Source organism: Phoenix dactylifera, chromosome 2 (assembly GCF_051530095.1).
Source record: "Phoenix dactylifera cultivar Ajwa chromosome 2, Ajwa_hap1_PhDact_Kaust_v1.1, whole genome shotgun sequence".
Classification (NCBI taxonomy): domain Eukaryota; kingdom Viridiplantae; phylum Streptophyta; class Magnoliopsida; order Arecales; family Arecaceae; genus Phoenix; species Phoenix dactylifera.
Window position 1 is genome coordinate 42766363 of NC_143191.1, and position 18255 is coordinate 42784617.

General features: G+C 40.4%; 1 protein-coding gene across 1 annotated transcript; it reads right to left on the reverse strand.

Moving 5' to 3' along the window:
• Window positions 1–2261: 2261 nt before the first annotated feature.
• On the reverse strand, window positions 2262–8726 carry LOC103699287 (uncharacterized). The gene is made up of 3 exons (XM_008781327.6): window positions 8588–8726; window positions 8267–8355; window positions 2262–2567 (listed from the first exon to the last, which is right to left on the reverse strand). Exons 1-3 carry the CDS (start codon window positions 8624–8626, stop codon window positions 2420–2422), a joined length of 276 nt encoding a protein of 91 aa, XP_008779549.2. The 5' UTR covers window positions 8627–8726; the 3' UTR covers window positions 2262–2419.
• Between the last annotated feature and the right edge of the window lie 9529 nt (window positions 8727–18255).

An 18255-nucleotide genomic window follows, 5' to 3' on the forward strand; every position in this document is an offset into this window, starting at 1 on the left:
TAGCCCAAATTAAATCCTATTCAATTTTGCTCAACCTAAGCCCAATTACTCAATCAAATTGAGTTTATTAGGAATCTAATTGCTAATTAATCCTCCAATAATTCAATAATTATTTTAATGCAACTTTTGTTTAGGATAATTTGTCAATCGAATTGATCAAATTACCTCTGAATGATTCTTAATCATCAATCAGCCATTTGATCAACTTAGAAACTTCTATGCGTGTGACCCTATAGGTTCGAACCCAAACCGGTAGCACAAGAATAACTTCTTGTACTAATCGAAATGACCATCTAGCAATGGTACCCGACATCTGGATAGGCCGAATTATTGCAAAGCAACATTCAAGAACCCTTGGACTATGGTTACCGTATAATTCATCCCTTTGACTCCTAAATGCCAGGATGACTTCAGAGTTCTGTCAACTCTGTAATAAGTGCATCCATGATGTGATTTAACTTTAGAAATCTTGTGACTACTCACAAGGATTACCCTGATTAAGATTTTGCTAAATTGAACACAAAGCATTATCTCCTATTTTCAGGAGGGGTCAATTCCATCTTGACTCACAACTTACTACGCAAGTACTTGACTGTACCCAGTGACCTTCCATCACTGAATTAGAAATTTAGGTAGTCCGGTACCAAAGTACAGTGAGTTGCTTGCTAGTCACAGGTTGCGGTCTCAGGTCAAGGGCCAAACTTATACCCATATCCACTCGGAACATCTCTTGACAGTAGAGCGTTTCGAAATTGGTCACGTTCCATGAAATGCACTCCTACACTTCACCTGTGTGGCATACGAGTGTCTCCACACTCCTTGGTTATGAAGACAACCAACGTATATGCCACAAAACGACCTAATCTCGATAATGCTGTCGTCCTAGTAACAGCATATCATTTGATCGCGAACAGTTTTAAGGACTTGAAGATAAATCCTCCTTTATCATAAAACAAGTCCTAAAAACTTCATCATATAAGAGTTCATTGAAGATGTACAATGAAATGATGAATAATGCCAAATAACACTTTATTAATTTGTTAATTCATTTATAAAATTCAATTATCAACATGCTGACGATTGACATTTAGGATACAATTCCCAACAGCTATTTTTTAGTGCCACCAGGCTAGAAGGATATGGAGGTGGGCGGGGTTCTCCACTGAGATTTGGTGTCCGGTGGCATCCTTTCTTCAGGTGATTGGACATTTGGCTAGGGCCTCACAGTCTAGGCCGGAGGCGGTGCGGACGACCTATACTGCTTATCAAATCTGGCTAGCGAGGAACGCATGAATGTTTGGGAAGAGAACCCCTCCGGGGGGTGGTGGTGGAAAGGGCGCGACTGCTGGTGGTAGAGGTCTCTCATACGATCCGTTCGGATAGACCTTTGATAGCACGAGACATTTAGGGCTCTACCTCTGCTCGTGGAGCGCCCTGCATGGTGTTTTTCACCTAAGAGCCCCCACTCCCGAGTTTCTTCAAGGTCAACTTCGATGGATACGTCCTGCAGGGCGATGGGAGAGGAGGTATGGGCTTTATTGTTAAAGGCCCGAACTCTAGGATGATTGCTGCTGGAGGTTGCCGGATGTTTGACACCTCGATTCTGGAGGCAGAGTTGAGGGCGGCATGGTCTGGCTTGAGTTATGTGCAGCGTGCTTTGCAGGTGAGAAAGGTCCTCCTTGAGAGTGACTTTGCGACGGTCGTTGGATGACTCCTGCAGGGTTCAAGTGGGGTCGGCGTTTACCCTCCGCTGTTGAGAGACATCCGGGCTATAGTTTGTGATGGGATGTCTATTCAGGTAAAGCATGTGTTTAGAGATGCTAATGGAGCTGCGGATTAGATGGCATCTTTTGTCGCCAACTATTCAGGGACCACCTATGAATGGAAGAGACGGAGTTGCCAAGTACTTTCTGTAATGTATTACTTTTTAATTTTTTTGGCTATATTCGTACCCTGTATGATACTTCCGCCTCAGCAAAAAAAAAAAAACAAGTGCCTAATTCTATATATTTGTTTTGATGTGTTCTTCAAATAGATAATTGAGCTCATAGGTCACAAGCCTTGTCGACGAACAAGAGATGAAAACAATGGATAATAGATATACTACAAACATCATTGACTATGAACTGCGAACTCATTAAAAAAAGGATGAGAAAAAAAAGAAGAAACAGAGCAAACCATGGATGTACATATTTTCACAGTACAAGGAAAAAAAAACAAGTTTCTTAACCTCTAGGAGAAGCAACGGTGACATAATGCGATTAAAAACACATCATTCATAATATAATTTGGTGGTCCAATAGCATCACAAACAACTGTCATCCAATGTCATGACCATAATTATTGTAATGAGCAACCAAGTTGAACACAAGAGTAATAACCACCACAAATGCTTTGCATTGTTTTGGTCCAAAAGGCTTCACTTGGGATCAGCGAAAAACCTATTGATTGATGGCATGATCTCAGGGGCTTTATTGCGAACGAACTTTCTGAGACCATGTTCTGCATACTTCTGTCCTTCAGCAAAGTTCTCCAGCACTCCTGCAGCCCTACCTTCCTTGCTGACCCTGGTAAAATTACCATACATATGAAAAAGAATGTCACCATATATACATGAAGAACATAAAGGTACCAAACAAAACAATATAGCGATACAGTTTTTCAGATGCAGTGAATCAGAGAAAGGCCAAAAGCCAGATGAGTTGATTGAGACAGACTCTGAATTTTAATGATCACTGATACCAGTTCCATACAGAAATAAAGGCACATTCATATATTGCAAGGATCTCTCGTATGTCTTTCATACATGCAACAAAAGGGATGTGAAGAATACTATATCAATATATTACAGAATTTTCTCAAGCTTCGGATTTTTACACCACTAATATAAACTTCGAGACTTGGTTTTTATTGATTGCAGTATAGATAAAGAGGTGAATGCGGTTATGGAGTTGTGGAAGAATGCATTACTGAATCAAGTGTTTATAAGAGTAGGATAGAATGAATATTGATGAAATTATGGAGCGCTATAAAAAATAAAAATAAAAAATAAGTCAAAACTAAACACATCATATAACTAGCCAATAGCCAGGACAAGACTTGGATGTATCAAGATCAAGGAACAGAACAAATGAATTGAAAATCTGAATGCAAAAATGATGGGTGGGGCTGCTGATTAGGATGTTTCCAAGAATATAGAGAACAGGGAGGATCATCACAGCAGATGCAACTAATGTGATGTGGGAGCACATTCAGCATCAGAAAATGATCAGTTCAGGCCTGCTACTCATCAGCAGATAACAAATGGTGAAGCTGCCAGAGTTGCTGAAAATTTATACAAAATGACTAACTATGCCAAATTCTTCTATCTAGATTTAGAAACTTTACTTTTGTTAACAAATATTGACTTATATTTTGCTGACAATATGCTATCCATATCCTCATGAATCCCTATATCCTGATTTATTGATATTGCAAAGTAAGGCTCCCCAGCATATATCAGAGTTTGATTTGACAAAATCCATGTTCACGCGGCACTGGTTGTTGCTGTCTTTGACCTTACATATTATCAATAACCAAACAATCATGTATTGCCAACAAACTATAACACATACTTTCCTGGAGCAGCCACATTTGTACCCAATAACAAGTAGTCAAACGCTTAAGGCGCACTAAGGACTCGTTTGGTTCATAGAAATAATTTTTCCTCACTGGAATGTTTTCCTGAGAAACTGATGCCTGGGTACATGATGCCTGAAAAAGTGATTTTTGCATGTATGGTTGACCACGTGAAAGTGACATTTTAAAATGGCTTATATTTGGTTGAACAACTACCTTCCTAGAAAAGTTATGTACAATACTTGTTATGCCCTTAATAAAGGGAAAAGACCTTACCCTATTCTATCTAAAAGCTTAAGAATACTTTTGAAAAAAAATTATCCCAATTTCCAGCCAGTGGAAAGGTGACTTTTCCATGTCACACATGAATTTTTCTTTCCTATAAAATGTGAGAAACTTACTTCTATAGAAAAGTTACTTTTCCATCTCTCTCCTTTGAAAACTTAAACCAAATATGAGGCATTTCTCCTTTTCCTATTGACTACACTTTCCTCCTACTCTTCCCGCGAACCAAACAAGTCCTAAAAGGCTAAAGTCTCTCGGAGCCTAGTGCAAGGCACAACACATGCTATGCTCACAACGAGCCAATGCCCAATAGCAAGAGCAACCATGGAGGTCAGAAGGGAACCAAACGAGAATGAAAGGCTCTATATATGAGACATCCACCTAGAGATATGATAAGAAGATGCCAAGAAAAGGTTATTATGGCACTCAGTCCAATCTGAAGACAAGGTACTTTAGGGTGATGGGCCTAGGTCAAGGCACCTAATAAAGCCAGTCAGGCAGGCTAGCTGGAAAAGAAAATATTTTCTCAGAGTAGCAAGAAAGATAAAGAATGCTACAAATTCGTAGGAGAGGGATAATGAGGAGCCTGTTCATTCAAATTCTAAGACCACTAAGCCCTTGGATAACCGATTGCCCAAACCATCTTGTAATACGAGTAATGATGCTAACAATGTTCAAGTGATGATGCATCCAATGACCAAGGAGGTAGTAGTGGATGTGGTGGGGAAGCATATGACTCAACCACCTAGTCCAAGTCAATTCACCGACAAGTCACCTTTCATTTATGCCACATAGGATGTGGACCACTGTACACATCGTAAGGCCCACGAGGTTACAATAACATACGAGAGTGAACCTCTCAAGCTAGTTCAAGCAAAACACTATTGTGATTGATAATATAGCATCCAGAGTAGGATCCCTAGACGTCTCTGGATCCTCATCGTACACCAGATCCTATTTGCATAGCTAGAATATAATTTATATGTATATCCTTTATTTGCTGCATTGTGCTCGAGCGGCTATCCTCCATAGCCTTAACTAGATTATGGATCAAATTTTGCTGCCATGATCTTCAACCATATGGGAGAGAGATGGCTAGCCTAATACCAAAGAGAAGATCGATATCTAGATGGCTATCCAAGAGGCTCAGATTATCAGATACATAAGAAGGCATACTATCTGAATTGAAGTCATGTCCAAGGTCCCAAATATGAATAGCACCCAATGTCTACAAGCACCATAAACACTACATAAGGGAGTAGATGTTGGTATTTTTCAAGCTCAAAAATATATATTTTCTATGTTTAATTATCACACATATATATTTAACTATTACAATTATATCCATTAAGCAATCATACAGTAACTATTATAATTACGTCCATTAAGCAATCATACAATCTCTTAGGATCAATATGAAATAAAATAACATTAGAATACCCTTAAAATCATAATTCAAAGATTCATAAATCTTAAAATAATCTTAAAAATAAAAAATAAAAAAATAAAAAGTACCGAATTATATCAAACCGGAGTGTTGGTATGTTACCATCCTAGTACTTGACCAATATGGTCCTTGCTATCGAGATTGCGAACATTGGTATAAACAACAACTAGTGGCTCACTTAGATGGTAAATTCCTCGTCCCAAGGTTCCAGCAATCTAAAATGTGAGCTACTTGATCTGTGTAGTTCACCTTAGATTAAAGGACCAAGAGATTTTAATAAGAAAGATATATAGCTTAATTTTTGGAAAATATGTAACAACCAATATATGGAATTGTCACCATTTGGGTCTTGTTTGGTTGCAAATAGAGGTGGCAATCAGCGGATCCAAGTTGGGTTGAGGTCATATATCAAGGCTTATTGGGCCCAATCCAAACCCGACTTGACTCACCAGTGGGTCAAGAATGACCAACCCAAACCCAATCCGTAGCCTACCCACTAACCTGCAGCTATCCTGTTCACCTGCAATCTATTTTTTTAGTTAAAAGAAATAAAGGGAAATTAAAAGATGAGCTTGTGATGGGGGTAGGAAGGGGGCTTGGAGGAGAGCTTGATGAGGTCATAGATGGTCTTGGCAGCTAGATCCTTGAAATCTACATATTGATGTGGATGGAGTCGGACATCTCAGTAGAGAGGCAGGGGCCTAGCCATAGTCACTGGCGAGGTCCTTGCAGGTGGTGCTACACGTGATATCGTTGAGGTTGTTCGCCATGTAGACCTACTCCTTGATCCGCCACACATCCACCCAGACTCCCACACTAGTGAAGCAATTTTGCCACCTTGCGGTTGCAGAGACAGGTTGAAATGAGGAGAAAGGATGAGATGGAGAAGAATGGAGAGAGGTGGGTAGGGCTTGGGACTTTGAGCCCATGCTCCCAAGTCCTTAGTCCACTCATGCTATTATATTTAGGCCATTGGATCATTATCCAATGACTCATGTTCAGCCAAAAACTTATAAAACTAATCTAAACATATAATAATATATTAAAATAAAAATTATTATACACCCTTCTTGACCCAACAAGTTGAGAGGCCCTAACCCAAACCCAACTTGATCCGCCATCTAGTTGGGATTGGCTGACCCATACCCCACCTATGAACCCAAAAAGTCGGGTTAGATAGGTTGGGTCCCAGTCGGGTTGGATATATAGGTTGGGTCAAACATTCTTGTTGCAAAATTATTATAATAGAAGACATCTAAAAATTCATATTTATCGACATGTATAAGTAAGATGTAACCTTGTAATTGTTCTTGCTTCATATACTTTCAATATCTACTTTCCTGTTCATTCATACAATCTATTTGATCGTGCTTCTAAGATAAGATTTTGATGTCATACTAAATTGTACATCTATAGATGCATTTCAACATGGAAATGGAAATTGCAATGGCGATTGTTTGTAGGAAATCAGCTGCCCAAATACTTTTCGATGGTGTGCTTGTGGTTTTATATTAGGCTCACACATAGGATGGGCAAAAACATCCCTAGGGAGTCTTCTAGCAGTAGAAAAGCATACAGGAATGGACATCTTCATAGGATTTCACATTGGGGCACAAATTATTGTGTCCATTACCTCTGTAAGGATGTTGAGTTTTTTCTTTTCTTGGATGGATTACTCAGGGACTATGGGCTTCTAAAAGATACCATCCATGTGACTATTAAGGAACAATTGGCTACATTCCTCCACATCATCGGACATAATACCAAGAATAAGGTGATTGGCATTATATTTGTAGAATCTAGGAAGACATTGAGCCTCCATTCAATCAAGTATTAAATGCTATGTTTCCATTCTAGAACTTTATGTTCAAAAGCCCATTAGCTAGGTGCATCCAGAGATGGAATCGAACACTACTTACTATATATACTTCAAGGTAACTTGTATTTAGTTAGATTGCTCTTTGATTCATATGATTTCCCTTCCTTTACTAAGTATATAGTAACTTTCATAGTATGGACCTAGAGTTGTTGTGGACTACTGGATGGGACGCATGGATACTATGGTGCTTGTTGTGATCATTGCTCGATTCCACGGCAAAAAGGGTCCAACACAAAATGTCATAGCAGCCATCAATCCCGACTGTAGATTTACTTACATCTCTGCTGGATAGGAGGGCTCAGTGAATGATTCCATTGTTTTGAAGGATGCATTAGCCTTCAACTCATTAACCACTTGATGTTATAATAAACATCGATGCTTAGATGATATACAAAATATAATCCAATAGATGATTCAGAAATGGTGCCAGGCACCTGATAATATGACATCCCAACTTCCCCTCCCTGGCGAGACAATGTAGGATTTCTCAATCCTTATCTCCTCAATACCATTTATGTAACACTACTTACCATCTCATATCATGTCCAGCAACGAAATCCTTAGCAGGGGAAAAAGGAGACAGAAATTTCCTCTAAATACCACATAGTTTCCATGGTCTAAGTATATCTTTGAAGTTATATCATGGATCTCCCTTCTATATGTAAAAGCTAGGAATAGCTCTAAGGATCTTAATATAGAGTTCTACTGAACTCTGAACCTCCAGTTCATTTACATCTGCACTAAAAGGAGAAATAAAAAACTTTTAATGGTGCTTCCAGATGCAATCAACTATGGACCTCCCCCTGAACTCACATAAAGGCTTCCCGCCATGGATGATAATAGATGTAATTTGCTAGGGTACCCATCTGTTTAGCCATCGTCGACCACAAATAACAGCAGATCTTCGGAAGATTGATGGTATAACACTAGTCCGGTGCTTGATATCAAACTACTACCAATTGCAGATAGCTATTGACAGAACTTATAATCATGGACGCGATATGCAGTTAAATTAAAGGATCCAACCAGTAACCAACCTCACTTCAGGATTGATGCAAATGTTGCGGACCAGTTGGAAGCCGCAGATTCCCACAGCCACTCCGACCGCTGCAAAGAGGGGATAGACCTGATAATTAAAAAAAAAAATCAAAAACAAAACCGTCCAAATCATCGTTAAAAATAAGAGGTATAAAAACGGATATATAAAAAAAATTGGATTGCAGTGAAGATCTAAAGTCCCAGTTTACGAATCATGGGAAAGAGAAAAGGAGATCCAAACAGGAGAAGAAAAGTGTGTGCGAGAGAGAGAGAAAGAGCGAGAAGAGAGGGAGGAGAAGGAGGAGGAAAATGAGGCATACCTCGGGCCTCAGCCAGCGGCTAACGGTGGAAGAAGCCATGGGAGGCTACGGTCGACAAGAAGAGGAAGGGAGGCCGACGATGGAGCGAAGATGCGAGGACTTAGTTGATGGATAGGAGTACGGGCAAGTGGTCCCAATTTATTAGGGACCGAGGCGGAGACGACGCGGAGGAGGAATAGGTTGCATTTACCATTTAGCCCTAACCTTTCGAAGAATATCCGGATCCATCGTTAGTGTATGTATTAGGGTTGCAGTACATTGCGACCTAAGCATGTATCCTCTCATTTTGATTGGAAATATGTCTTAAGTAACAAGAGTGGTTTTCGAATGCTTATATAATGTCATAGTTATAGCATATAATAAAAGTTTAATAAATAACAATCATAGTTCAATTATTATATATAATGACCATTATCGTCATGTCAACTACTTTTCATTTACAAGAACTAATAATAATTGCTTAAAAAAGATAAATTATAGTATATTTAAAAATATTAAAACAATTAACTAATAATAATTGTCAAAGCATTAGAATTTTTTTACCGTAGCTTGATAGGAATGAAAAGAGCAAAAGTGTGTTCTAGTCGAGGTCGGATTGAAAAGTTTTCATAATTCATGGCAATTTATGAAGAAACAACAAAAATTTTAAAAAAAAAATGTACATGAGTACAAGAGATGAAAAAGAATACCGCCTCTTTACTTGAGATTTTTTTCACAAAATAATATATATTTAGGAGTTCTAGTATAATTTTGCCCTTGGATCTAAATAAGATATAGACAATTTATATTATTAAATGTCCAATATACTTATAAATACTAAATTACTAAAACATATAATTTGAATATCTGATATATATTTGTTCAAACTATCACCTCCCTAGTTGTTAGATGTAAGGATAAGATCATTAAGAGAACCCGAAATGAGAAAATAAACTTGCAAGATCAATAATTAAAAAAAATTTTAATATAAATTCCACTTCAGCCTAAGAGTTGTACATCCCTGCTTTGTTGGTTGGTTTGGAAAATATCATCTCATATCACACCATGGACATCATTACATCATTTGTCTGATTAAAATAGTTATAGTCGAATCTACACTTATATGGTAGGGGTGGGGCCTGAGGGAGAGGGCTAGCCCTCCCTCCAACATGTTGAATGAAGGTCCTACTGTGGAACTGTTGGAGAACGAAGGGTGGGAGGGTGGGAAGCCTTCTTTTAGCTTAGCCTTTCGCAAACCGGTGCATCTGCATAACTTAGGGGTGTGTGTGCTATTTGAAACCCAGCTGTCAAGAAGGAATCTCTAGGACATAAGGCAGCCCTATTTAGATTCTGGGGGTTTTATGTAGTGGAATCTCAAGGGTTGTCGGGCAGAATTATTATGACTTGGAGATTAAGAAGTTGTAATTTTGATATTTTTCATAAGTGCAACCAATAAGTGATTATGGTAATTTCAGAAGAAAATGGGCTTCTATGGGTCCTATCTGCAATCTATGCTAGTATTGAATATAGGAAAAGAAGGGCGCTATAGGATGAGGGAGCCAATTTGATTCAGTAGAAATATCCAACGGTGGTCGCTGGGGATTTCAACTGTATGGATGGCCTTTGAGAGAAGCAAGGGGAAAAGGCTTTTACCAGCAAGATTGAGGTTAGAAAATTCTAGGATTTCGTCATGGCTAAAGGCTTGGTTGACTTTGGGTTCACCAGGCCGAGATTTACCTGGTGCAACAATAAGTTGGGTCGAGTGAGAGTATGGGAGAGGATTGACAGAGTATTTGCCACAAATGGCTGGATTCAGAGTTGCCCGGACTATCGGATGAGATGCCTACCCCGAATAGCATTAGACCACTACCCCATCCTAGTTAGTACCTTGACCTTTACCCCTTACTGCAGTCCGTTTCGAATTGAGAAGATTTGGCTATCTTATCCTTGGACGTGGGATGTTGTGCGGGAGGCATGGCAGATGTCAGTGTGGGAGATGCAATGTATAGTGTGACCCGCAAACTGGAGACGACCAAGTGCCGACTGCCCAGGTGGAATTGGAAAGAGGTAGGAAACATATCAAAAGGGTAGAGGAGACAGAAGCCTTTATAGGCAACTTCCAGTCTCGAGAAAAATAAAGGGGGGGCTGATTGAAGGAGAACAGGGAGAGCTGAGGACGTAGTTATTCATGCACCACTCGCTCTTTCGGCAGCAAGAGATCCTCTAGAGACAGAAATCAAGGATACAATGGATTATAGAGGGGGACCGGAACACTAATTCTTCTATCATCGATAATTATCTGAAGGTAGAGGAACAAAATTAGCAGCATCAGAGATAGCAGTGGGTAGATGACAAATGACTCTGATACCATTAGGTAGGGGTGGTAAATATGACCCGACCCGCCAACCTGACCTGTGTTCAACCCTCCATAAACAAGTTTGGATTTGGCCTAAACAGGTTCGGATCGTAAACAGGTTGACCCATTTAATCTGTTTATTAATTGAGTTGGATACAGATTTTAAATGTTTGACCCATTTAACCCGTTTAACCCATTTAAGTCGTAATTTGAGATGCCGCCGTCCATCTCAGATCCGATGGTTTATAATCAGTCTCACAAACCCTAGCCCTTTTCTATTCTCCATGCGCCGTGCGGCCGTGCCGTGCGCGGGCTTGAAGTTGGAAGCCTTGGCCCCTTCAGTCCTTCTCTACCGAAGCATGCGAGTCCGAGAGGAGGGGAAGATCGCCGCAGTTAGGAGGAGAGGAAGACGAAGATCGTCGCGAGTTCGAGAGGAAGGGAAGACGAAGATCGCCACAGTTAGGAGGAGAGGAAGATCGCCGTGGTTAGGAGGAGGGGAAGACGAAGATCGCCGCGATTAGGAGGAGGGGAAGATCACCGCAGTTAGGAGGGGAAGGCGAAGATCACCGCGGTTAGTATTTTGATGTTCTCATAATTTCGCTACTGCCCCAATTTTTTATTTTTGTTTTGTTTTGTTTTTGGTTTCAATCGATCTAGGTTAAGCAAGGTTTGCAAGGATTTCTCACATGATTTAGATTTTTGTTCACAAGGTTCTGAAGATTTAGATGATGTCGTTATTGTCTGAACTATCAGAACTTCTATGTGTTTTATTATCTCAGCTTTATGTGTTTGATTTTAAAGCTCCTAAGTTTGTTAGTGTTAATCAACCATTTTTTCAGCTTTAGTGATCATCAAGCAACCCTTTTTTCAACTGATTTCTTTAATTACTGATAGCTTTAGGCAAACAGGTTAAATAGGTCGAATCGGGTTAGGCTAAATAAGTTAAACAGGTCGGGTCAGGATGGTTGGACTAAGTAGGTTAAACAAGTAGGGTCAGGTTGGGCAAACAGGTTAAACGGATCGGATCGAATTACATATTTATTAAACAGGTCAGGTTCAGGTTATAATTTCTAACCTGTTTAATAAACAGGTCGGATTCAGGTTTATGATGTTCTAATCCGACCTACATGTGATCCGACCCGATTGCCACCCCTACCATTAGGAGAGTGTCGGAGTAGTTCTTCAGATCCGGATGGACGGATCAATCAGGTAGTGGGGATGGTACAATGGGACACTTCACATCTCGGTAGGATTTAAAATTGTGTTTTTGGATTTGTTTCCTAAAATGGAACAACATTAACTAATCTTCATCACTTGCCTAAGTTTTGATAGTCTATGTTTCTGTTGATTTCTCTTCATCTATTAATTGCTGTCATGAAAAGTGGAAATTTGTTTTATCTCTTAGGTGGGACAGAAGTATATGGATAGTTACCAATCTACCGCAAGAAGCTACAAAGACTCGTCCGTGCATGGCAACTACAGCAAGATTCAAGCATTGCCTTGGTTGATTTATTGTTTACCTTATATAAAAGATATGCTGTTACATAGTTGTTATAGCGTAGCACTATTCTAGGAATTACATTCCTTGTATGGAAGATCTGTTGTTATAGCTTAGCTTAATTTTAGGTTGCACCAACTTGTCTTTGTATATATACGTCATGTATATCAATGAAAAGAGTGTGCGAGCCTTTCAAAAACCTACAGTTTATTTCTCTATATGGTATCAGAGCAAAGCCTTTATCTCCATTGAGTTTTTTTTTGATCCAAGCTTTCACCATGGCTAATTCCACATCCCAAACCTCTCCGAATGTCACTCAATTTTCCTTCTCCTCCACTAAAAATTCTCTCATCGCCATCAATGCCTCAACTCAGATTACTGCTCGACTCACACCAACCAACTTTTCCTCCTGGAGTGCTCAATTTGAGTCTCTTCTTCTTAGCTATAACCTATATGGTTATGTCAATGGCAGTCTCAAATGTCCTTCAGCGCCTGCTGCTACATCTTCGACACCTGATGCAATGGCCAGTTCTACCTATACCCACTAGTTCTGTCAAGGTAAACTCATTTTGAGTGCCATTCTTGCATCAATCCCTAATGCTGTGATACCCCTCATAGCAACCTCGAAAACATCCCGAGATGCCTAGAGTAAACTGACCAAACTTTATGCCAGCCGTCCCCGCACTCATGTCATACAACTCAAGGAGGAGTTAACTCTTATTCAGCACAATAGCCACAGCGTTACTGAGCTTTTACAAACTGTAAAAACTCTTGTTGATGAACTTGCACTTATTGATGCCCTATTTTCTGATGATTATACCACCCTCTATGTACTAAATATTCTTGGCCCTAAATACTGAGATATTGCTGCTCCTATTCGAGCAAGAGAATCCTCCTTGTCCTTCGAAGAGCTCCATGATCTGCTGGTAGGTCATGAGTCCTATTTGAAACGCCTTGAAGCATCCTCTCAGGTGTTGGTGGACACTGCAAACTCATCTCAGTGCAAGCCATCCTCTGTTCAGTGCCACTACAAAAAGAACTCGTCCTTCTTTCGCAACAACCACAACCATTAGGGTGACTCCCAAAACTAGTATTCCAAACAGAAATCTTCTCTTAAATGCCAGTTCTGTGATCAGTTTGACCACATTGCCAAGCATTGTCCTCAGCTGCACCCTTCGGAGCCCACTGCCAACTGCACTATCGCTGCTCAAAGCAAGAATAAACGATGGCTATTGATTCTGCTGCTTCTCATGATATCACTACCAAGCTGTCTAATCTCCATCTGCATTTTGGATATGACGGCACCGATAAAGTTGTAATTGGCGATGGTTCAGGTTTGCCTCTGACACATGTTGATTCTTTATCTATCCAATATCCTAATCGCATCTTTCATGTTAACGATACTCTATGTGTCCCTACTCTTCAAAAGAATCTCCTATTTGTTCATCATTTCACTAAACAAAATGATGTTTTTCTTGAATTTCACCCATCATTTTTTCTTGTGAAGGATCGGAGAATAGGGAAGACTCTTCTACGAGGACCGTTTGAGCATGGTGTGTACCCTCTACCAGACCCTATTGGCATACCGAAGACCTCTTTGAATGGTTGGCACAGTCGATTTGGTCATCCCTCTCCCAAAGTTGTCTTTCGTCTTGTTGCTTCTTTTTCTCTTCTTGTTACTAGTGTCAAGTCGTGTTCCAAACTTTGTGATTCTTGTGCCATTAATAAAACTCACGAATTACCTTTCCATAAGCATGGTCTGACAAGCAATGCTCCCTTTAATCTTATCTACACTGATATTTGGGGTCTGTCTCCCATCACTAGTGTTACCGGTCACAAGTATTACATCATTTTTATAGATCATTTCACTAAGTATGTGTGGTTCTTCCCTCTCAAACAAAAATCTGATGTTCGAACCTTATTTCACCAATATCACAAAATGATTGAAACATAGTTTAACACCAAAATTTGCATTCTCTACTCTAATAATGGCGGCAAATTTGTTGCCTTAAAATCATATCTCTTTGATCATGGAATCAGTCACTAGATGTCAGCCCCACATACTCCTCAACAAAATGGAGTCTCGGAACACCGTCATCGCCATGTGGTTGAAACTGGTCTCACTTTACTCACTCATACCTCTCTTTTGTAACAACTCTGGTTGCCTATGCTTTCTCTACTGCAACCTACCTCATAAATAGGTTGCCAACTCTTGTACTGCACTACAAGTCCCCTTTTGAGGCTTTATTCAGTCTGCAGCCTAACTACCTTAAACTTTGGTCATCGGTTGCCTCTGCTACTCGTGGCTAAAGCCCTACAACAGCCATAAGATGCAACCAAAATCCATTGCATGTCTCTTCGTTGGCTACTCCACAAGTCAGAGTGCCTACCTATATCTCTATCTTTCCACAAACAGACTCCATATCTCCCATCATGTCACCTTCGATAAATATGTCTACCCATACAAAAAGTCCACCATAGCATCAAAATCGACTCTGCCACCATCTAAGAAGCATCTCTCTGGAGTTCTAGCAGTCTCTATTGTGCCATTGGGGGTCTCTCATGCCACAACACCTATGCAAGCACATCCTCGTGAGGTTTCTTCCCCGTCTACTTCGACTGAGCCCCATGAGTTCTCCCTATCCACCCCGCCATCCCACTTGAGCCCCCCACCTACACCTCCTACTGATGCACTTGTGGCTCCACCTCCGCCACCTATACCTACTCGCAACCACTACATGACCACCCGCTTTATGAACAACATCTACCAACCCAAGCAATTCTTTGTTGCCATGAAATATCCACTCCCTATACCCCTAAAAACTACATGTGTTAGTCAGGCTCTCAAGGACCCTCGCTGGCACGCAACTATGTCGGATGAATTCACGGCCCTTCTCAAGCATGAAACCTAGGATCTTGTACCCTCTCGTGCTGATCAAAATCTGGTTGGCAGCAAGTGGGTGTTTCGTGTGAAACGCAACCCAGATAGCTCTATCAGTCGGTACAAAGCCCGTATGGTTGCGAAAGATTTTCATCAACGCCCTAGAGTTGATTGCCCGAAGACATTTAGTCCGGTTGTTAAACCGGCCACTATCCAACTTATATTGTCCCTTGTCATGATGAAAGGTTGGTCTCTCCGACAGTTGGATGTAAATAATGCTTTTCTGTATGGTACTCTCAAAGAATCAGTGTTCATGAAACAATTGCTAGGTTTTGAAGATCCCTCTAAACCCATTTTGTCTGTAAATTGAAGAAAAGTATTTACGGTCTTAAGTAAGCTCCTCGCTTATGGCACCAGTCCCTTCGAGCAGCTCTTCTCAGCTATAATTTTACACATTCATGCACTGACACTTTCTTATTTATCCACAACTCTAATGATCTTACTTGCTACTGCCTAGTGTATGTCGATGATCTTATTATAATAGGCAGTGATTCCCCCTTTGTGTCCAAGATCATAGCACAAATTGGCTCCCAGTTTTCTAGCAAAGACATGGGTAATCTCCGTTACTTCTTGGGCATCGAGGTGATACCTACGAGTCAAGGTCTCTTTCTCTTGCAGCACAAGTACGTGTGCGATCTCTTAGCCCGCACCAACATGGATGGCGCCAAGACGGTTCAGAGTTTCCTGTCCACAAGCACTCTCTTTGTTCTGCCCCATGGTTCACCCCCCGTGGATAGCATTGCATTTCACAAAGTCATTGTTGGCCTTCAGTATCTCAGTCTCACCGGATCGGATATTGCTTTCGCTGTAAACTGCCTTTTCCAGTTCATGCATCAAGCTACTACCACACACTAGGCTATTGTCAAGAGATTACTTAGGTACCTTAAGCATATGATTTTTGATGGCATTCACCTTCAAAAGGACAGTGCACTGAAACTATGTACCTACACGGAGGCTGACTGGGCTAGGGATCATGACACTCGGATTTTTATTATTGCCTTCATCACCTTTCTTGAAAAGAATCTCATCTCCTGGACAGCTTGCAAGCAGCATGCCATCTCTCGCTCTTCTACCGAAGCAGAATTTTGTGCCTTAGTAGTTGCTACTTCCGAAACATTTTGGTTGCACTCTTTTTTCACTGAACTTAGTCTCAAGCTCCCTCATGCTCCATAGCTCTACTGTGATAACATAGGAGCAAAGCATTTTAGTCTCAACCTGTGCAGCACACTCTTATGAAGCATATTGAAGTTGACCTGCTATTTATCTGTGATCTTGTGCAGAAAGAAAAAGTCAGTGTTCATCATGCCCACACTCTTGATCAACTAACAGATCTACTGACTAAACCGTTAGCTCGCCAGCGCTTTCAACTTCTCAAATCCAAGATTGGCCTTGCTGATGGCACATCCATCTTGAGGGGGCATATACGGAGAGCTACCAATCCACTACAATCAGCTATAAAGACTCCTCCATGAATGGCAACTGCAGCGAGATTCAAGCATTCCCTTGGCTGGTTTATTGTTTACCATATATAAAAGATATGATGTTACAAAGTTGTTATAGCGTAGCACTATTCTAGAAATTACATTCCTTATATAGAAGATCTGCTGTTATAGCTTAGCTTAATTTTAGGTTGCACCAACTTATATTTTCTGTATATATACATCATGTATATTTATGAAAAGAAAGGTGTGAAAGAAGGAAGATGTGAGTGGTAGAGATGAAGGTAAAAGGGAGCTACAAGGTGATGGGCATTTTCCTAGGTGTAACATCTAAATGAACAAGGAATGAAAATTATATTTTGCATGATGGATTCGATGACAAATGTAGACTAAATTGAGATGCCTATGGGCATAATAAGAGCAAAATAAAAGCGTGTGAGGGTGAATTAGCCCAAGAAACATGAAGCCTTTTTTCATGCATTTAGCAACAGATGTTAATGTTAGACCCAGATGCACTGGCAGCTCTACTGATTATATGACTCATGCCAAATTTACCCATGTTCTAGGACCTTCTATGAGGGAGGAGGGGTAAGAATGATGGAGAAAAATGAAAAGATGAAAAAAGAAGGGAAGAGAATCCCACTTTTTGTAAGGCATCTTACATGTTGAGTATTCTATCTGATTGATTTTGAGGACTATACTTGTGTTGGGCTATCACATAGATTGCCATGTGAGCTTTTACATGAGTAAATAAAGTTCATTAGTTAGCATGAAGTTTGGAACAATTTTATGAGTAGGAATTAAACATGCATAGGGAGTCCTAACCCAGTATGTAGATCAGGAAATATTTTGATTTGGATAGAATTATGGTTTAGTTGTAAAGTCTTTATGTAGAGATGCAATGGAAGCAACAAACTTGAAATAGAATCTAATGGATCCTTAGTTATTTCTCCTAACTTTCTTTTGTTGGCTGCTCCATGTCAATAGGGCGATGAAACCTATTACTTCATCTAGGCGACAACTTCTGAAGAAGCTCTAGTCTTCCTATACACCTAGTTGCACTACAGGAAAACGGAGATTTTCCGACGCTTTTTTTCCGACGCTAGGGAGAAGCGTCGGGAAATCCCCCTCCAGCGCCGAACATTGCCAACGCTTCTAAAAAGTGTCGGTACAGCTTTGAAATCAACGACGTTAATGGCTGGACCTACGACGACGCTTATAAGTGTCGTCGGAGGCCAAATCCACTCAAATATCAGCCTCTTCCCGATCGATGCCCTAACTCTTTATAACCCTCTCCTCTCCTCTCCTCCTCCCTACGGCGCCGACAATCCACCACCTCCCCCCCTCTGTCACCTCCATCCCGAGCCCCGATTTGGAGGCAAGCGAGGAGGAGGGAAGATGACTCTAGGTGTTCAGATTTCCTCCCCTCTCCTTGTTTATTTATTTTTCTTTCTA